The 21783-nt window shown below is 36.6% G+C and overlaps 2 protein-coding genes across 2 annotated transcripts; one reads left to right on the top strand and one right to left on the bottom strand.

Annotated features, from left to right (window-relative positions):
* Positions 1 to 183: 183 nt before the first annotated feature.
* syt13 (synaptotagmin XIII) lies at positions 184 to 11452 on the bottom strand. Its single transcript, XM_059532616.1, has 6 exons — positions 11054 to 11452; positions 8086 to 8290; positions 6937 to 7074; positions 5108 to 5424; positions 2216 to 2339; positions 184 to 1642 (listed from the first exon to the last, which is right to left on the bottom strand). Exons 1-6 carry the CDS (start codon positions 11225 to 11227, stop codon positions 1338 to 1340), a joined length of 1263 nt encoding a protein of 420 aa, XP_059388599.1. The 5' UTR covers positions 11228 to 11452; the 3' UTR covers positions 184 to 1337.
* Positions 11453 to 13082: 1630 nt separating this feature from the next.
* On the top strand, positions 13083 to 21403 carry fbxo3 (F-box protein 3). The gene is made up of 11 exons (XM_059532604.1): positions 13083 to 13213; positions 14241 to 14330; positions 14465 to 14628; positions 15316 to 15430; positions 16041 to 16245; positions 17307 to 17352; positions 17448 to 17532; positions 18318 to 18440; positions 19840 to 19955; positions 20271 to 20461; positions 20576 to 21403. Exons 1-11 carry the CDS (start codon positions 13122 to 13124, stop codon positions 20702 to 20704), a joined length of 1356 nt encoding a protein of 451 aa, XP_059388587.1. The 5' UTR covers positions 13083 to 13121; the 3' UTR covers positions 20705 to 21403.
* Positions 21404 to 21783: the final 380 nt, after the last annotated feature.

The raw sequence follows: 21783 nt of genomic DNA, 5'->3' as shown, positions 1-21783 counted from the left end.
GTGAGATATAAAGAATTGTGAGATGAAAATTTGGAATAACAAGAAATAAATTCTGAATTCAAAGTTAATGTCTCGCAATCGTTTTCTAAGATTTGTTAGATTATATCTCGCAATTATGTGTCTGTACTTTTTATTAACAATTCAGATTTTGATTTCCCAAAGCTATGAGAAAAAAAATCTGAATTGCAACATTTGCAATTACCTTTATTATAATTATGATTAAAAATAAAAATAAAATACAATAAAAAAACAGACTTTCAAAGGTCTCCAAACGGAGTAATTTTCACTCCAGTTAGCAGTTCAAAATGTCCTTAAGTATAGTAATGGTAGAAAGCATCATCCTCCATTACACTCAAGTGAATAATGATGATAAATGATAAACTTCATGGAGCCAGGCAGCACCTGTTGTGATCTATCATCCTACTAATACACATATAGTATGCATATTCTGCTGTTTATATATATTTACATTTTTCAAATTAGAAGACAGTGGTAGATTTACATTTTTTTCTGTATACATGCATCTTGAAAAGAGTAAAGCTGCCCTATTGAGACCCTGTATATTTATCTAGTGTGTTACTGGTTACTAAGAGGATCCATAAGCCTTCATAACAGGAAAACCAAAACTACTTGCTATTAAACTTAAAAATTTATTATTTATATTTAAATGTGTTTTTTAAACTCTGTAAGTGTTCCCAACCACAATAAACTGACAATAAAACTCTGCCTGCAGATCATATAAGGGCTACAACTGACAAAGATTGTTTTACCCTAATATTATGAGGAACATCCGTTCTGCCAAACCTGGTTAGATACAATAGTTTAACATTTGTCCTGATCTGATCCAGTCAGGCTTTACACTCTACAGTGTATAAGATCAGAGCCGTTTGCTTCTCTCTCCCATCAGTCACTATGATATTGACTGGGTGGGCTGTTCAGTCATATTTTATATCTGACAAGTATTAGGAGATGAGGATGGCTCCAAGTCGGACCAGTGTAAAATAGCATTGAGTAATTTGAAGACACATTAACAAACAACACCAAAGGTAAATGCAGCACTGTGTACATTAAAATACTCTAAACTACTGTGTAACAATATTAGTACTGTACTGTATGTGACTGTCTCCCACAGCTTTTACCTTCAGAGAAAATAGTTTCATGATACTTAACGATAACAACTGCATTCACTCATTATATCTAGTAAAATATTTATTATATTGGAGTACTACATATTTCTACACAGGAATAGAGTACTATCATAAAACTCCAACCAACCATGTTTAACCAATCATTGCATGTACTGTAGGTGGTGATTTGTAGAACATTAACCTGTATTCTTAGGTGTAAAGTGGATGCCACATTGCAATTTGCTTGCGTGGATTATCTAGCATCTGTTTCCAGTGCTGCAGGCCGGTGCCGGAGGTGTGAAGCCCCAGCATGCAGCGGCCCAGAGGGAGCAGGGTCCCGGGACTGGCCAGGTTCAGTACCTCCAACTCCACGCTGGATTTAGCCAAAAGCTCACTGGGCAGCTCCAACATCATCATCTCATTCCAGACCGGATTCATCTTGTGCTTCACTCGCCGCGTCTGCTTCTTCTTCAGCTTGGCATTTTGGTGTTTCAAGGTCAGCTTTACCGATAAATCTATCGGAAAACATACAGGAAACAGTGTTCTCTTTATTACACCTATTGACATTAATATTGTATGTATCATATTTATTTATTTAGAACCAGTTTTTTGAATGACATTTGAATGTTTTTTTTACGTTATTACCTAGGCTGCATTTACAGTATTGTGAAATATTATTTCAGTTTTAAAAGAACTGCTTTCTATTTGAATATATAATGTCTTCCTGTGACCTTCCAGTCTTCAATGGAACAAGTTCCATTTGAAAATATAATAAAATAGAAAATAATTCTTTTAAATTGTAATAATACTTCACAATATTACAGTTTTTTATTGTATTTATTGTATCAAATAAATGCAGCCTGGGTGAGAATGAGACATCTTTAAAAAAAAATCCAGACTTTTGATTGGTAGTGTATTTAATTTAATTTAATTTAATTCCTAAATGCATTGTTTTGAGCTGCTGTAGTTCACTTTACATCTTAGAATACAGATAATACAGATGATAATGTAATAGTTGACTTTGGATTATTTTTAATGTTCACACATTAATTTAAGTGTTGATATGGTCATATGTTGGTAGTAAATACCTATGTTGTCTTTCAGTTTGTCTGAATGAAGTCCTCTAGCCTTCATTACCACCACCCCAAGTCTATTGGCTGCTGGCAGATAACTGAGCGACAGTAGTAGTTCTCCAGCTGATGATGCCACTTCCTGCAGAAAAAGACAAAGAAACCCTTGGTTAAAGCTTTTTTTCAATAAAAGCATTGACCTGAAAAAAATAAATAAATAAATAATAATAATAAAAAATATTAATAATAAATAAATAAATAAATAAATAAATATATGTATTTATTTATTTATTTATTTATTATTATTTTTTATTTTATATATATATATATATATATATATATATATATATATAGGCTCATGATATTTTACTTTTTAACTCTCTGTTCACATAAATATAGCTTTTAGAATTTGCATATTCATAAAGATCTTTCTAATGAATTTGGCTTTTGACTGCATAAATAATCATTTCATGCAAATGTTCTGGTAATTTGTGAGGCAGACTGAATGTGGCCAGCTCCTTCCTCAGGGTAAAAGTTGCGGATTTAAAATTGTCATTTTGTCAACACAGTCCTCACATTAAACGCTCTGAATGATGGGATTTCATTAGCATTATGACCTTATACTAATCTGCCTCTGCCTCTGCCTTCACTCTGCCCCATAATCAGCTGCATGAGCAGAACATGGCATTTTCTTTATATAATTTATATAATTTAAATATTATTCAAATGAACAATATGCAATCATTATTTTGATTAACATTCTTGTAATTGAGTCAAATTAGCACAGTAATATTCAAACTGATAAAGTTTGGACATGAATTGAAATCACATTCAGTGCATGCAGACATCTGCCCATATACGACAGTACATAAGTTTCTGTATCATTTCCTCATTCATCAATGATATTTAGCTGCAAGAATGAAATTAGAAGGTAGAAAATAAAAGAGTCCAAGGTCTTCATAAGCCAAAGCCCTATCCTGAATAATCAAACATGAATCATATGGTAAATAAGGGCACTCAAAAGAATAAAGAGTATGTGAACAAATGAGCAAATAATATATTTTTAATAGTGCTTATACAACCCAGTTCAACCTGCGTCATCATTTTCATCACAGGCCTGGACCGTTACATACAGTACATGCAAAATACACAAACACACACACACCAAATACTTCCAGGCCCGCTCAGGCATTACTTCCTCCCTCTCCCTCTCTCTCTCTCTCTCTCTCTCTCTCTCTCTCTCTCTCTCTCTCTCTCTGTCTCTTTCTCTCTCTTGCTCTCTGCAGTCCAGTGGTAGTTAGTAATTCTTGGCATGTCTGTGTGTGTGTCTGTTAGAACCGGATCTCCTCTGGGAGGTGTGATGACGCAGATAAAGATCTTTTGCTCTAGGACTATGAAATCGTCAACAGATCACACAGCAGTGGGGGTGGACTGCATGTGTGTGTGTGCATGCATGCATGTGTGTGTGTGTGTGTGTGTGTGTGTGTGTACGGTTTGGGACCCAGGAGGTTGATTCGAAGCGAACAAGGTGTAGAGGCAGCACAATATCTTAAAATAAAGTCTCAGATCAATTCTTCTTCCACCTTTTATGAGTAATGACCCTCACATATATGGATGTCCAAAAGAAATGTCTGAGCTATTTGTAAACTGTCAATATGTGCACTTTGTACTTGTGGAGACTGAGAAACACATAATCACATGGTCAGCATCCCATAATAAAGTCATAATAAAGTAAGAAGAATATTACCTACTGCTGTACTAATATTGTAATATTTTTACTTTTTTATATTGTATTTTTATATTTTGTAATATTGTTACAAAACATTGGAGTCATCATAATTAAAATAGCTTTAAAAATGTACAAAAAAATGTTTGTTAACACTTTACAATACATTATTCAAGTAGTTCCAATACATGATTAATGCCTTGTAATGCACTTTTAATGCATTTTATGATCTCATGGATAATTGTAATCACAGTTTTAAAACAAATGACAAACAAACCTTCAAATATTATAATACATTTTAACTTTGGTTATACTTATTTATGAAAAGATATAATGCATTACAACACATTATGAATATCTTTATAAAGCATTATACATAAAATTAAAAAATGCACCAAATGTACACAGTTTGTACAGTAAAGAAGCCATTACGCCTGGAGAGTCCCCATAAAACATAAAAACCAACATGTGTGCATGGGTGCATCAGTAACAATCCAACACAAAACACCAGCATGATTCACTGACTGACTTTTCCACCTCTCTAACCTAGAAATCAGGTTTAAAGGTCATGCATGCTAATGGGGTCTCGGTCAGGCTGAACACTGTTTAAAGTTCAATAAATATGTAGTACAAACTGTACAAATTTCCTTTGAACAGTCCATTGATATATTTCACTGCATCTACAAGTACATACTGTAGGCATTGTCCACACCAATGTGGTTTTATTATCCACTAAGTTAAATTCCTATTTATTACATAGCTTACTGGAGCACTATATTCTGATTGGTCAAATGGCAATCAGTGGGTGTATATTTGTGTAATTGTTTATTTGTGATGGCAAGTTGTGTCTCTCTATTTTGCAGCAGTTTATAAAATGTTAAATACCAATAAATCATAAAATGTTTGCATATTTGTATTCTGAAGAAGTTTTTGTTTTGAGAATGTAAATTATATTTAACAAGAAAATATTTTTTCGCTCTAATCAGTATTTTACATCCATGTATGTATTATTAGCACACAGTAAACCCCAAAAGGAATTATGATGAGGATCATCAAATACCACAGCGATGAAGTTTACTTTGTGATACATCCAGCTGACAAAGTTGATATTAACTGTATCACTCAGCTGAAATGAACAGCGCTGAATGTTGCAGTCGTGGACATATTAAGCAATGATTCCTCACCTGTTTGGGTGGCTGTAAATCAACCCAGCAATCAGCATCCAACATCATGCTTATATCAGCCAGCTTAAAGCGCATCGTGCCCAGAGTGGAATTATGGGAGAATCGATCACAGCAGTGAAGTGAGAGAGCCACCTCTCCATCTAGACTGTCTGTGTCTTCTGTGCCCTCCATGGGAAGAGCGAACACCAGCTCCTCTCCCCACTGCACATGCGCTGCCAGCTTGTGGACGGCTGTGTGAGCGTGCTTCTGCTCTTCAGAGATGCTCACACACCCTGATATATATCCCTCACATCCGGCCTCCACTGATATATTCTCAGCTGTGGAAAAAAGAGAATATGAGTCATATTATAACAAGGGGCAGGATGACAAATTAGGCCACATGAAGCTGCTCCAAGCCACCGAAGCACCAAGCGTCACTTGCTCTCTTTTTTATGACTCCTCACTTTCATTCATTTCTACATCTCAGCCGGCATGACTGATCCTCTCCCTTTTTCCTGTTTAGATGAGCAGAATAGAGGTTTTGAGTTTAAAGCAGATTTACACTAATTACCAATAATGATGTGTATCAATCACGGCTGCTACTATTGAAATGGTAATTATGTGATTAAGAGGCTTTAAGCTGCCTGAAAGAGGCTTTTATTTCTCTCAAACATTGGTTTAATCACAGAGAGTTTGAATATCAAAACCTCCCTCTGTTCCAGCCTTGAAAGCAGAGCAAAACCACTGTACAGTGACACCTCTATCCCACTAACACAAAACACCTGGCTGAGCCATAAATGATTACAAGAACAACACCAAAGCCTGCTTTTTAAAGATATCTGCTCATGTTGTGTGACCTTGAAAAAATGCTCCTAGAGCATAGCTAGGGGATGAGTGCAGAATTGCTTGTATCTGCATCTGATGTGTTTGTTACTGCCTTTGCATTGATATTTTGGCCTTATTTGCAGTGAGCACAGACTCCAGACATTTTTTTTAAGCTTAAGACTCAGCATCTAAAGGATATCAGTTCGCTTGAGCTACATACATTAAGCTGAATTTAAAACACATATTGTCTTTAATTGACACAAACTTCTTGAGACATGTTTTTGTGCGAGCTTGTTTGTTCATTTGAATAAATCTGTTGATCCAGTTCAGTGTGAATTATTATTTTGAGAAACAATCTAACTCGGTTGTCAAGTTTTACTAAATTCACTGAATCAATGATTTGGTAGCAGCAGCCAAATTATCTGTAAATAACTTAAATTAGTATTATTTTAGTATTATTTATATAATGTTATAGTATGTATTAATATTCTTTTGGGTTATGTTTTATTTTTTTTATTTTAAAGTTTTTTTCAATATTTACATTCAATATTTATATTCAGCACTAATTTATTTAATTTCAGTTTTGTTTTTTGTGATTTTAGTACTTCAGCTTAAACTTAGCTCTACATTTAACTCAAAGATTTTTCTTTTTCAAACAACTGTGTATTTTTGTTTATTTCTTTTGAAAATGATCCTGGTGGTACAGTGATTCCTGTGGAAATGCTTTCTGACTTTTGTGTATTTTTGTGTTTATGTGTGTAATCACATTTCTGAAGTTAAAAAGATGAAACTGTGAATTTGTGATTGCAGACAGTGTCTGAGTGAAGTGCTGATAAATTAGTCTTGTTACAACTTGACAGCATTTCCACAGGAATCCAGATATTGACACTTATTGTATGTATCCTTTGAAACACTAGTTGGTAAATTATCTTCAAAGGCATGCTACACAATGTAGTCTGAGTTTCACCTGCAATTCACAGGTGCCCCAATATATTTCTAGAAACATGTAGATGAATGTTTATTACCTTCTACAATGCTGATGTGTAGCTCTCCATTTTCTTTGTGCAGGCTGATGGAGAAGTGCAGTTTGGGATATAGGATGGAGCTACTTGTCGTCATGGCACCAGTTTGCTCAGATGTACATGGAGTTTCATCTGTGGAAACTAATATGAAGAAAATTAATATAAGTGAGATTCAACTCTGGGTAAATAAAGGCTATTTTAGGTGCACAATTTCTTATTCAAATCCTTTGGATTCTTAAATCCAGAAAAGCAATACAGACTATAGTTACTCCTGGTTCTCCTGGGACTTTTCACTGTTTGTATGCATTAGTGGTGAGGATTGTTCAGTGACTTTTTCTGCAGCTTACATTGACGAGCCAGTAAGGTGGCGACAAGTAACTATCTTTTTAAAGTGAGTCATGGAATCAGTGACATAACTGAATCAATCAATAACATTGATTAAGTTAGGATTCATTCATTCGTGAGTGCTGCTTGAAGACACACAGCATCATAAATACACAATGTAAGCAACAACAATGCATATAAAATGTTCCTATGCAAGCAATCATACGTGATATCACGCTGTTGGTCTGCCAACGCAGCACAGCATTGAGAAAAACAGTACACATGCTTTTACATTTTTCAAAAAAGTTAGCACTTATCTTTCTTTTTCTGCATCCGCTAGTGGGCGGATAAACGTCAAGTGTTGCTCAGAAAGGAAGGTCTTGATCATGAATTATTATATTGTATGTAACCTTCACATGGAGTGATTTAACTGTGAGTCAGATCAATGCATGTCAACCAACAGTCATGATTATAGTAGCAGGTTTTATTACTTTAATGCGAGAGGTTATCAACTGTCTCTGTGGCATATATGCACAGATTTTAACAGCAGCAGCAAATGACACTAGTTTCTAACATGTTAATGGTATTTAATGGCTGAAATTCCAGTTTGCATCTTATGCCTTAAGGGGTGAGATGAATTTTTCAGCCTCATAAATAGTCAACTCGGATTTTCCTGAATTCAGACTGGCTGAAATTAGCAGGTCTCTCTCCCTGGCTGGAATGCATTGGAAGTCTGGATTGCACAGAAAACCTCGTCACACAAACACACCCGCACACATACAGCCTCCCCCATTAAGTTCAATTAGATTTTAGCTGTCATTTCCTTACCTTGCCGCGGGAGGGAGAAGACCTCCTCACGTTCGGTTGCCTGGTTACAGGTGTCGAGCTCAGCAGCAGACGTGTCATTGGCAGCTCCATGTTCTTTGTAGTTTACTACCTCTTGAGAAGTAACAGAAGGTTTGGGGCGGTAGATTTGAGGAAACTTCAAAGATGCTTGAGGCTGGATGGGTTCTGTGCATTTCTGCACACTGAACTAAAACATGTGCATAAAGAAGAAAGAGAAAAAAACATGATTGGTTATGAGAATAGACAGGTAAAAAAATTGTATTTTACTCTAACCGTCAGGCTTTCACCCTGCTGAGAATTAGTTTTTAATTATGATGGAATATCTAGAAAACATTGATCATGCCAGGTATTATCTTTACAGTGCCAATCCAGCAAAGAATATATGCAATAAAATTAGACTATCAGCCCAATGATAAAAAAAGTAATATTGGCTCAGCGTGAATGAATCATTTCCATATTCAAACCTTATATTACACAGACATATTCTGTACTCTGCATTATTTTTAACCACCTTGACATGAAACAGGGGCATTTAAAAGTGACGAGAAATACAGGGACATTAATCCATCCCTTGTGAAATCAACTATTTCCCCTTCAAATTCTGTTTGTTCTTTTAATGATAATATAATCATTTATGAACCTTTTAACAATAATAGTGCTATACGAAATGTTTTTTGTTTTTGTTTTATGTTTTTAATGTTTTATCATGTAATACAAATACAATAAAAAAACTGTAGTAATCAAATGAATGCATAAAACATTAACAGTTCAGTTATTTAAAATTTCAATATACATATATCGTTTTTGATGCTGAAAACACCGCAAGGGTCACGAGTGCTTGAGTATGTGGGGCAGATGAACCTGAGCTATTCATTCACACAGAGACATGCAGAATGTACAGAGATATTTCATTAGCAGTCTTTTTGTGGAGGTATATTCACAGACACTTGTCCGTATCTCAATGGGATTAGGTGCAGAGCCCTACCATTTGATTTCTTCATCCAAATTTAGCTAAATACTGTAACTTTCCATGTAATAACGTTAATTCAATTTTTATGACTGGAATATGTGAAATCAAAAATCCCTACAATCCCACAATCATTCTCTCCATTTAAGAAAGAGATGGCACAGATTGTAATAGGATAGATTTCCCTCTGAGATATTTCAGCCTCTTTTGATATGCCCAATTAAAATGTAATCTGAGGCAGACATTAGCGAAAACTGATTAGTTAATTTGCTGACTGTGTCTAAAAAACACCACACTGAAGAATAATGTGATTGTGTGTGCATGTGTATCAGTATACAGTATATATTTAGCATTAGGTCAATCTCATATTGGATTTTAAAGCAGGCGGGCACTGTCTCACTGCACCAGTATTTATTATTAATAAAGTGGGAGATGTAGGAAGATGAGAGGTGTATAAGAATATCCTCTCTCGCTCCTTTCTCTGTGCACTCTATTTCAGCATGATAACAGCCCACCTGAGGGAAATGGAGTGTTCTGGTATTGATTTTTTCATTCATGCTTTCCTGTTTTTTTCAGGCTCTAGACTTCAAAACCTCAATGAAACATACAGTCATAAGAAAGCCCCTAAGTTAATAAAGATATTTTGCTTTTGATAAATTTTGATGCTTTGTTTGTGTGACGTCTATTTTTGATATCCCTATTGGTCTTCCTTCAGCAATCCGCAAGGGATTATTACTGACTGCATCAATATACAAAGATATTAATATATAAAGGCTATGAAAGGAAGTGTGTGTGTGGAGGGGTCAGTTTTTGCAAACATCATGACAACCAAAGTGTCCCCAAAAGGATAGTAAAATCTGAAATCATGTACATTGTGAGACGATGGTCCCTATGAGAAAAACATCTTAATAAACATTAAAGAAAAAAAAACATAAAATGTTCAAATGCAAAAATGTTTCAGTAAGGTTTACATTTACAGGCAGTGGATGGGAAATATAATTAGCTCAAGATAAACAATACAAGTCAATAGAAAGACATGACAGAAGTCATGAGAGAAGAACAATTGTGTGTGTGAGTCGTGACTCTAGACTGTTTCAGGGAAAGCTCAGGAGATACCCAACAACACCAGCGTGTGAGTATGTACACGAGTGTGTGCACATACTGTATACAAAATCACAGACAGACAAATCATTTCTAAACTAATTACCTTTATATAAAGGCACTCTGGAGAAGATTCTAATAATAAAACACTAGTCCCTCACCATTCTTAACTTGCCTGTTACAGGATGAACTCAATGTTCTTTGAAATCATCAAGAGTTCTGTGAGAGAACTGATCTGATTTGAGAACACAGATGGTTGGTTTTGATATTTCTATTTTGATTTGCAGCACTGATATTAATAAAAAATATTTTTTAGGAAAATAAGTAAGCATGAATGCCCACCCCTAACATAACTGTCATATGGGGAGTGAGCAAATCATATGAAAAGGCATGAATGAGATCATACAAATTAACCAACAGTTCATCAAATTATGAAATACAAATTGACATTAGATTGTTTTGGTTTTTCTGCTCCTACTACACCAAGCACCAGTAATATGAAATAAGGTGACATATACACAAATACAGCAGCCATTAAATTTAATTTACAATGTATGTACTATGTAATCATAGAGTAGAACATAAATTTTAGTACATTTACACCATAATGTTATATTATGAGCAGGCATGATGACACAGTCATCCAGTAAAGAGTTTTCAGATGCATGCAAAAAAATCATTTTTAGTAAAGTATCATTGTTTCTGCCTCAGTGAGCTAACCTGTGTTATGTAAGTGCCACTTCCATCCTTCCACTCAGGTGAGTCAGAACATTTCGCTCGTTGCATACCCCAGCCTGTGTTCTCATCTCTGTTTGTTCATGTACAAGCTCTTGTCTGTGTCTGCATTTAAAACCAAACCTGGTCCATGAGTATTGGTCTTACCTGTGTCAGAGTATGCAGGATACTGGGTTTGGCTTTCTCTGGGTCAGTCTCGTCCCCTCTCTGAAGTTTCCCCTTTTTACAGCTCTTGCAAAGCAGGGAGAGACCACACAGAGTCAACACTCCAGACACGGTTCCCAGCGTAGCCCCCAACAGCGCTGTCGCAGACACGAGCATTCCCACCTTGAAACAGACACCCAAACACACCGAATCAAGTGCAGAGGAGAGAAGAGGAGCAAACAGGAGGAACAATGCACTCTTCAGTGATGTGACTCCATGGTGAGAGAGGAAGAGAAGGAGGAGGAGAGAGGAGATGAGTGGAGAGCTGCTAGAGACATAGAGTGGCACGTGTATGTGTGTGTGTGTTCGTGATGCAATGTCTGAAACTCAGCCTGGCAGACAGAGCAAAAGGGAGATAATCAAAGGGGAGGGCTTAGATGGCTGGCACTGGCAACCCCTCCTCAATAAGGAGAAGTCTGTCACTGCAGCCCACCCTCTTCATCACCAAAGTGGCTGTACGTCAGCCTTTACGTCAGAGCTGCATGAACTCACCTTCACACACTGGGTGTGCTGTAGCAGATCTTTATATATACACTCACAGTATAGAGAGATTCTTAAAATAATGATGTATGTAGTGTAGGAGTGTCGTAATGAAGAAAGGCTGTTTTATTGATGCATTTGGCAGATGCTTTTATCCAATGCACCTTACATCGCAATTGATCAGTTCATGAATTTGCTGGGAATCCATGACCTTGGCGTTGCTAGCACTATGTGCTGCTGTTTGAGCTAAAAAGTTAAACAACATCAAAGACAGGGATTTGATAAATATGGTTATTTTTACATTTACGTTTCTGATATCTAGGCCTTTATTTTTTGTGATTTTGCCTGGTGCCACCAAGCTTGTGCTCCTTGGGCACTAGGTTTGTTCATACACTTCTCTCACTTTCTTGTGTGCCAGTAGTGCATATGGTAAAAAAATAAATAAAATATTCTCACATTCTTACTGACACATTAATTTGTACACTTTTTTTTTACTTACAATAATAACACAAAATGACTTTTCACTGATTTTATTACAAGATAAGATTTAGACAGATGTCTCTGCATTTGTCCTGAGGAAAGCATAAGTGAAGAATCTGAGATTAGAGGAGAGATGTTTTCTTGTACAGAGGAACAGCACCTCAGGACAGGCGTCCATCATAGGCTACTAATAATGACAATGGTATGACTGTAGGATTAGTCAATATTATTTGGTCAGGTCATTTTTTCTAACTGCTTTAGTAATATCTTTAAGGTTTGGAACTCGTTCCTTTTAAAGCATGGAGCTCTCTGTGATTCATGAAGCGGCAATGTTTGACGGCTTTGACCTTGAGAACACCAGAGAGAAAATGGACCTGTGACGCCATCTTCAGGTGATATAAAACAGGTGGTAAACACATTATTTCAGCCTTATAAATTACTTGAATAAATGCCAAAGTTGTATTAAAATAGAAGAACTGAATGATTTAATGTTCGGCTCTGTTAAGGCTTGTTAAACCACTCTCACAAATGTTTCACACTTTAGCAACATAACTACTGAAAATACAGCGAGCAGCGACTGCCGTGAGCCGGGTCCTTTTAGCGAATTATTTATGAATTAGTCAGATATTCCGCAGTTTATCAATCTTATTATGTTTGGCTCTAAATTAAACTGATGACAATTTTTCATACGACAATTAAATATAGGCTGGAGATTATTCGTTTTTTTGTGTTCTGTGGTTTAGACCTATATAAACAAGACTTATTAATTAATAAATTATTAATATATGTACACGTGTGTGTGTGTGTGTGTGTGTGTGTGTATAATAAATTAAAAAAGAAAAAAGAAAAGACAAAAGGAAGGAGTCAGGAACGTTAAGTGAAATCGAAAACAAAATCTTTAGATACCTACGGCTCATATCGTACATTTTCGCTTGGTTAATCGTTAGTTTGGCGACATGTGCGCAATATTTGATAACAGAGCAGCGTGCGGACACGCCCTCTTGTCGTCGCAGTGAAGGGGCGGGGCTTCGGTTCTGCATTAGCAACAAAAATGGCAACGTCCATAGTGCTCAGCCTGGATAACTTACCGTCTGATCCCTTACTGCTGGTGCTGTCATTTCTGGACTTCCGTGATTTGATAAGGTAGTTATTCAACTTGAGCCATTCTGTCAGCCTCTGCATTAAAACTGCATTAAAAGTTTCTTGAATACGCTTGAAAAATAATATTTCCCGCATAGTTAGCTATCAATGCTAACAGCATAGGTTGTGATGTTACTCAGACAGATAACTTACTGTTGATAGACAAATACAATAATACTGCGATAATGTTCATTTCAAGTCGCTATGAAAGGACACGCATCTGTGTCAGCTGTTACACTTGATCATCTCATGCATCTTATGTTTGAAGATAGAAGTGCACGACTTCATGTAAGTTGACAGTCTAGTGCGATAAGCGGCAAAGCAAAAGCTTTATTTCTGCTGCAGCCGCACGGTGAAGGCAACTGTTTGCGCTTTGGGGATGTTACATCGAGTTATGCTTTGATGATAAATATTTTTATATTTCTCGGAAATGGGCAGTGATGATCACGTGACGCTGGTCATCTGGAATTTTGAGTGACATAGCCAGTAATGTTACTAAGTTTTCCCTCGGTGTTTAAAGCAGCTACCTTAAAGTACTTTACATATTTTCATCATTTTAAAGGATACATTATTACGTTTACATTGATGTATTTGGTTGATACTTTTATCCAAAGTGACTTCCGTTGCACTCAAGGTCTTCAACCCATAGTAAATTTATTTAGGTACTTAAAATTTTACAAAATCTAACGTTACCTTAACTTTGAACTACATTTGCCCCTCTTGAAAACCTAAATAATTTTTTGTTCAATTAATTTTAAGTATAAGTGGGAACCTTTAAGAATGATATGTTTAATTTTGGGGTCAACTATCCCTTTAACTTTAAGATTTGTACTTAATAGTTTGAGAATAATAAGTCACAATCATAATTGCACTTTGTATTATACAAAAATCCAGTTGAAGATTGATCAAGGCAATGATCAGATATTTATGTTTTAACATATGATGCATTGCCTGAATAGTCTGTGTTTCCAGCATCTCAAGTAGTTCAAGTTGAAAGTGTGGTTGTTGATCTGTCTTGTTCTTTTCTCAGCTGCAGTTTTGTCAGTCGTCGACTCAGTGAGCTGACAGGCCATAACCCTCTGTGGAAGAGACTTTGTCAGAAGCACTGGCTCCTTAAAGAGTAAGCTCACTCCTCGTGCCCTCAGAACTTGAATCATTTATGGCATATGCATTTTTCTGTTTTTTTGTTACATTTTAAATTTGTTGTAATCAAAATACAGTGTAGATGACTGTTTTTTTTTTTTTTTTTTAAAGGGCAGACAAAACCCACAAAGGCCTGTCATGGAGGGAGCTGTTTCGGGAATATTATGCTGATCTTGGCCGTTACATTGACTATTACAGCACTCTCAAGAAAGCCTGGGATGACCTGAAGAACTACCTGAATCAGAAATGTCCCCGAATGATAGCTTCACTTAAAGGTACGATATTTGCAGTAAAATATCCAAAAACCACTAGGATAGTGTTATATATTTTGTCCAGTTGATTACTAACAATATCTTTAATGTTTTCAACTACTTGTAAATCATGAGAAAATTCCCATTCTAAACAGTGACGCGGGGCAGTGCAGTCGCCTGTCAATGACGTTAGTTACCCTTTGTTACCGCCTTTACTGATGTAGAAACCACATGACAATAGTGTCGTGGACAAATGCGGAAGTAGTATCTAGCGTCCAGCAAACCACTAGCTTGCTTCAAGTAGTTCCTTATTTACTTCTTGCACGTTTTATGGTGGATTGTGTTACTTATTTATGTATCCATCCAAATATCCATAGCCTGATCGTGTCTTTGCATTGACTTTGTATGTAATCTACTCACCCAAATCGTTGAACTCGCATTAAATCCATGATTTATCTTTCCGTCTGATTGATGACCGTCAGCGGTTGGGTAGAAGACAACAAATCCCATCATTCCACACTCTTCCTTAGCGTCATCAAACCACGCGATTGTTATTGTTTTGGTAGTGCGTCCTCTAGTGGCAGGTCCTACAACCTGTACCTTTAATGGTCTGTCTACAGTGTCACTCTCTCAACCATATTTTGAAAACCTGTGGGTTTTTTATTAGTGTAAGTGTTGTCCACTGAATATTTTTTTTCCTTTCCCTTGTAGAGGGAGTGAGGGAGGAAGAGCTAGACACCATTGAGGCCCAGATTGGTTGCAAGCTCCCTAATGACTACCGTTGCTCCTATAGGATACACAATGGACAGAAACTGGTGGTCCCTGGGTAAGACTTCTGAGAATATGATGTTGATCATTTCAAAATCCTATTTAGATTTTTTTTTTTATTTACTTGTCAGTCATTGTAACATGATTAGAAAATTAAAGTAATTATTTAAATGGTCATAACTGATTTGAAAAACATTGATTGTACACAAGAAAGCAGACAAACTTAAATTATCGTCATCAGCCTCTGGTCTAAAAAACTGCCACAGTATCTTTTGTTGTACAAACAACTAACTGTAAGAAATTACCAGTAGTCACTGCGCTCAGTTCATTTATACACAATATTCTAAAGGACATTCCTGAATCACACGAGTTGGTTCAAATGAAAATCCACTGATATGTTTCTCACAGTCCAATATCTCTTATATATATATTAGATTAAATTGTGTTGGTAGTACTCTCAGGAAACTAGCAAACACTTTAAGAAACTCTTAAATTCCAATCCAGAATCTGACTTTTTATCTAAAGTAAACTTTAAAAACCTCAAAAAGGTTTTTAAATTACACTCTTACTCACATTGTAAATAACCAAGGAAGCTGGCATGGAGTTAAAATGCCAATAATCCTTTAACATTATCATAACCGATCTTTGCACGATCTCCCCCTCCACAGGCTGATGGGCAGCATGGCTTTGTCCAATCACTATCGCTCAGAGGACCTGTTGGACATTGAGACCGCAGCGGGGGGATTTCAGCAGAGGAAGGGAATGCGGCAGTGTCTTCCACTCACATTTTGCTTCCACACTGGCCTCAGCCAGTACATGGCCTTGGAGAGCACAGAGGGACGAACACGCAGTGAGATCTTCTATCAGTGCCCGGTTAGATCACCACCCTCAGACCACAACAATCTTCCATGCATAAACATGCATTTATGTAGGGCTTGCGGACAGTTATGAAAAGTGAAACTCTGATACAAACCATATCTTTGCTGGAGACTAAATGGTAATATTACAGGAATGGTTTACTCAAAAATGAAAAATTTGCATAACATTTACTCACCCTCAGGTCATCTATGATGTAGGTGAGCTTGTTTCCTCATCGGAACAGCCTCGGAGAAATGTAACATTACATCACTTGTTCTTCAGTAAATGCTCTGCAGTCAATGGGTGCTGTCAGAATAAATAACATCTGATTTAAAAAAAACATCACAATAATCACAGAGGTCTATCCATTCATTTAATGTGAATTGAGAATCTTCTTGTTTGTAATAAACCCATAATTTAGACGTTTTTACTTTAAACCATTTCTTCAGTAAAGTATGAGTCCTATTTGTATTATGCGACCCTGGACCACAAAACCAGACATTAAAAGAAAAATCTATAATTTTGACCCATACAATGTATTTTTGGCTATTGCTACAAATATACCCCAACGACTTAAGGTTTTGTGGTCCAGTGTCACATATTGGGTTCTCCAACAAAAAAGTGACCTTGTCTGTATCTGGAGAGAAAAAAGTACAGATCAATCACCACTTAAAAGTGAAAACAGTCCTAAACAGTTCTTTGATTATCTTTCTGATGGCACCCATTCACTGCAGAGGTTCCTTTGGTGAAGAAGTGATGATAAAGAGTAATGATAAATTCCTCAAATCTGACGAGGAAACAAATTCACCTACCGGTACTTGGATGTCCTGGAGGTAAGAGTACATTTCAATATATTTAAATTTTTTGGTCGAATTACTTCTTTAAAAGGCCTCTCAACTCCATTGTAGCAGACAGGAGGTGACTTAGTTCACCACATCAAGTACAACTCTGCTTCAGCACTAGATAAAAGAGGGGTATCTTTTCTAGCGCTGTTGCAGTTTGACCAGTAGGAGGTGTTCTTGTCTTTTGTATTACAGTCCTTCTTGCTAGCTCTCATTTATGTATTTTCTTCACAGGATCAACTGGCACAAGATCCCTCAGCGATTGACATGTTCATTACGGGTAACAAAATGCAAAAGCCTTCATTACTGCATTGCAGTTTTATAAACCGTCTCAGATTATATCAACTCTTCTCTCTCCTGTTTTCTCTTTATCAGGTCCTAATTTTACTGAGTGGTTTACTTCCTATGTTGACAATGTTGTAACAGGAGAATACCCCATCATTCGAGACCAGATCTTCAGGTGGTCCATATTTCGTTATCTTACATTTAAAGACTGTCAGTCCAAATCCAATTTTTGTACATATCTGATTGGAATCCGATCATATTTAGCAAGTCTGAAAAACAAAAAAAATCATGTGAAACACAGTTTCTTCAAATCCATTTCAAGCTCCATCCATATGTATAAACCGCTTTTCTGGAAATCAGTTTCAGATCAGATTTACCGTAGCTTTTTTGCTTGTTTCACTTTCTCACACCACATATAATGTAAATGCGTCATGCGTTGTTTGTAGAATGCATGCTTAATTTCTTTGCAGAAACAAGGTTGTGTTGTTGCGAAGTGCAAGTCAAGTGGGAAATGAAAATGTACTGCTGGTCTACCCACCTCTTTGAGTTTTGAGTTCGGCGGAGACCGCAGACCTGCACATTTGAGCTGTCTTATAAGATGCTAATGATCCAGAGCCATTGCAATATGTTGTCACAATGTAAGACAACATCTGTTTTGCAAACGACATTGCTGTCATGGTGGTTTTTAGCATATGCACACCAAATGCAACGTCATTTCCTCAAAAACCAATACAGATAGTAAAAACGAAAAAGCACCATGGGGGCACAAAGCATATCTGAACATATACAATGCACAGTGTGGACAGTCAAACATTTAAAGCAGATTACTATCAGATATGCAAAAAATCAGATTTGGACTGAAAGTCTGAACAAGGCTTTAGTGACTAATATCAGCATTTAAAACTACAAAAGCATATTATAAGTGCCCCATTACATTTTATCCCCTTTATGTTTGTTCAGGTATGTTCATGACAAGCGCTGTGTAGCAACCACTGGTGACATCACCGTATCAGTCTCTACCTCCTTCCTGCCAGAGCTCAGTTCAGTCCATCCACCACACCTTTTCTTCACCTATAGAATCAGGTACTACATAAATCCACACATTCATTTGGCTTTGTTATCTGAATATTTAAGAGCTGAGCTGTGCATGAATGCATTCCCAGGCTTCTGCTGATGGTGATGAAAGATACACTGTGATATTTTTGACTTTGATAAAGTGAAGAACATTTTGCCTTTTTTTTTTTTTGTTGTTTTTCTTTTGGTGTGTAGCGTGCAATTTTCTGAGATTTTGTCTATGATGATCACAGCCATGACGGGATTAAGTTTTCTGTTGAGACAATATTAGTCCCCTTAATCTGATTTCAAAGCAAGTTTTACCTTTTATTAGGGCATTTCTTATCTTATTAAATGTATGCATGTTTTTTTTTTATTGAACTGCTATATTTAACCAATAAATTCAATTCAATTTTTTTTTTTTTTACTGAAATACTGTGACCAAGTTTCTTATTTGCTAATATTTTCTTAGAAATATCCCAAGTTTAAGGTACATAAAATAAAAATCACAAAAAAAAAACCTACATAGATAATTAGAAAAAAATTTATCTAAAAATGGATCAAAATGAGCTTTCTGGACTAAAATAAATGAGGGTCACTTTAAACCTTTGGGTCATTTTGACCTGCAAGGGACAATTTTGTTACAGGTACAGGAGGTACAGGAGGTGCACAAAGGTAAAAAAAATTGCATTCGGAAAAACAATGCTATGTGTTTAATTGTATATTTAACTATGAAATTAGATTTAATCCCAGTTACCAGCAAGTCGCTGTCTTTGAGTTAATTCATTAAGTTATTTAAATGGCTTGTTTAAACGGCAAATTAATTCAGTCATTGAGTCATTTATTAAACTGATTGGTTCAGACAGCGGATTCATTTGGTTGCTGAATTATTCATTAAACTGATCATTCTCTATGTAGATTCATTCAGTAATAAAGCACCTATATGTGTTACTCTAAAAAAGCAAAACAGTTCTGCCTGTTGTTTCAGTTATTTAATTGTGTCTAAATTGTAACGTGCAGTATTTATTTGACTGCTTTATAAATTCACTATGAATTTTGCAATTATGCTTTTATTTGGTAGAGAACAGCATTGTTGCTTATGTGACATTGCTTTACTATATCCTTTGGTGTAAATAGAAGACAAAAACTCTAAAACGAAAAGTTTTTGTTTGATTTTGGCAAACCAAGTTATATTGTTAAATCCATTTAGTTATTATCATAGATAATGCATTTCACACATGTGGCACACTTCCTCTGTTTATTCTCCCAGTGTCTTACTAAAAAGTAGAGATCTCAGTGCTTAATTTTTACACGTAGTTCTTACTAAAATGATCGAGCTGCTTTCTGCTGTAATTTGCTATAATGCAACACAGCTATACTAAGACTTGACATAGGATGATACAATGAGCTGTACCATCTTATGCATCAGGATTGAAATGGCAAAGTCGGCCCTGCCAGAGAATGCATGCCAGCTAGACAGTCGGTACTGGAAGATCACAAATGCAAACGGAAATGTGGAGGAGGTCCGTGGACCTGGTGTTGTGGGTAAGAGCACATCCCTGTAAGTTAAGAGTAAATCAGAACATTTTGCATCGGTAACAGAGTTATCAAGATACACAGGGCAACTTTTTGAGCTATGTTGCCAGGTGAGACACAGGGCCTACAACCGCTCTAAAATATCCAGATAGAAATTTGTTACCCATTCTCAATGTGAAAGTGCTCAAGCAATATTGTTTAAAAAATGTTGCCCATGTATCATCAGCCTAACTGTATCTTTCTGTCCATATAATTCATTGTGACAGCTACTCTACTTCCTAAAGAATCTCCTGCATCTGTTTTTTGCATATGGTGTACATGCAGGTGAGTTTCCAGTGATGACACCCGGTAAAGCTCACGAGTACGCCAGCTGCACCACGTTTTCCACCACCTCTGAGTTCATGGAAGGCCACTACACATTCCACCGGCTCAAGAACAAAGAGGAAGTGTTTGATGTGTCAATCCCACGCTTCCACATGATGTGCCCACCATTCCGTGAATCAATGATGCGGTCGGTAAGTCGCTATTTATGTCTTTGTTATGTCCAAGAAAAACAAATATCCAGGATGCTAATGTGTGTACATTTGTCATTTTAAATCCCTCATTCTGTGTTTGCCTCTCTCGTTTAGAGCTCAGTCAGTGAGGTTTCTGCTCCTTATGATGATGAGAACTCATCGGACACAGACGACTACGAGGAGGGAGAAATGCGTGGCATGAACATGGCTGACCCAGGAGGACGCTGCCCTCGGCATATCTGATGCACTTTTACATGCCCCGGCCAACACCGGCCCACAGATACTGACGCACAGACACACTCACACAAACAGGAGAGCAGGAGGACAAACAGAGCTTTTAGGCCTCCATTGTTTATTGTGCCGTGCTCTTGTGCCTGTCACCTCTTGAGCGTTTTCTCCAGTTTCTGAGGGCATGTGTCTGGTTGTGGCATATCTGTGTCTCGTGTGAGATCATTGTACGATTGTTTTTGAGTCTGCAAGTGTGTTTTGTGATTGAGAGTGAGGGAGTTTATTGAATGTGTGTGAGATTCTGTGAGATTGACCTGCCAGGTAGCTAAAGAAATAGTTCAGCCAAAAATTTTAATGTACTCATCTTCGTTCCAAAACTGTATGGAGTATGGTCCTGTGGAACACAAAAGAATATTTGAGTGTATTTTGTCCATGCAGTGAAAGTCCAGTGTTGTTTTGGGCTTATTGGTCAAAAACAGACAAGACATATTCAACAGAAGTAAGACATTCATTCAGGTTTGGGACGACATGGTGACATTGTTATTTTTGTTGAACTATCCCTTTAAGTCCTTACAATTACAAAGCACGAGGAGAAATTATAATACTACTATTAGCATAAAAGTACACACACACTGTATCACTGTGTGTGTTTATATATTTATAGATATATAGATTGACTATGTAACAGAAAGGCTAAAATAAATTGATTCCATTCATTTCCTCCACAAGGCCTCAGGTATTGTGTAGCGTGTATGTGCTTGTGTACACATGTTTGTTCAGGGACAAGCTGAGGTCCAGATCTTGAGTAGTGAGAAAGATTTATTTAAAGAGGAGTAAAAAGCACATAGTCCAAAACCAGCTAACCTGTTCAAGCAATCATTTAACCTTGGTTTTATTTTCGTTGCTTGCTCTAGTTCTCTACTCGTTCAGAGGTGTTCAGGGGTGATTTTGGCCTGTTTTTGAGAAACACTGGATGGGGATGTAAAATGAAGGTCAGCCAGAATACACTGATGTAGTGTAAAGGATCTTTTTAGCTCTGGTTATCTTAAGGGCTGGAGGTTACACAGACTGGTGTGAATAACAAAATAAGTTAA

Source organism: Carassius carassius, chromosome 3 (assembly GCF_963082965.1).
Source record: "Carassius carassius chromosome 3, fCarCar2.1, whole genome shotgun sequence".
NCBI classification, from domain to species: Eukaryota; Metazoa; Chordata; class Actinopteri; order Cypriniformes; family Cyprinidae; genus Carassius; species Carassius carassius.
The sequence above is the reverse complement of the archived record's forward strand: the minus strand, read 5'-3'. Positions and strand labels throughout refer to the sequence as shown.

Excerpts from the sequence above, each read along its gene's own strand:
- syt13 (XM_059532616.1), bottom strand. The coding sequence starts at position 11,227 with ATGCTCGTGTCTGCGACAGCGCTGTTGGGGGCTACGCTGGGAACCGTG. Across the intron at positions 8,291-11,053 it reads TCCTGCATACTCTGACACAG|TTCAGTGTGCAGAAATGCAC; the intron begins GTAAGACCAATA and ends CACATGTTTTAG. Across the intron at positions 1,643-2,215 it reads CAAACTGAAAGACAACATAG|ATTTATCGGTAAAGCTGACC; the intron begins GTATTTACTACC and ends GTTTTCCGATAG.
- fbxo3 (XM_059532604.1), top strand. The coding sequence starts at position 13,122 with ATGGCAACGTCCATAGTGCTCAGCCTGGATAACTTACCGTCTGATCCC. Across the intron at positions 15,431-16,040 it reads CAGAAACTGGTGGTCCCTGG|GCTGATGGGCAGCATGGCTT; the intron begins GTAAGACTTCTG and ends CCCCCTCCACAG. Across the intron at positions 17,353-17,447 it reads GATTGACATGTTCATTACGG|GTCCTAATTTTACTGAGTGG; the intron begins GTAACAAAATGC and ends TCTCTTTATCAG.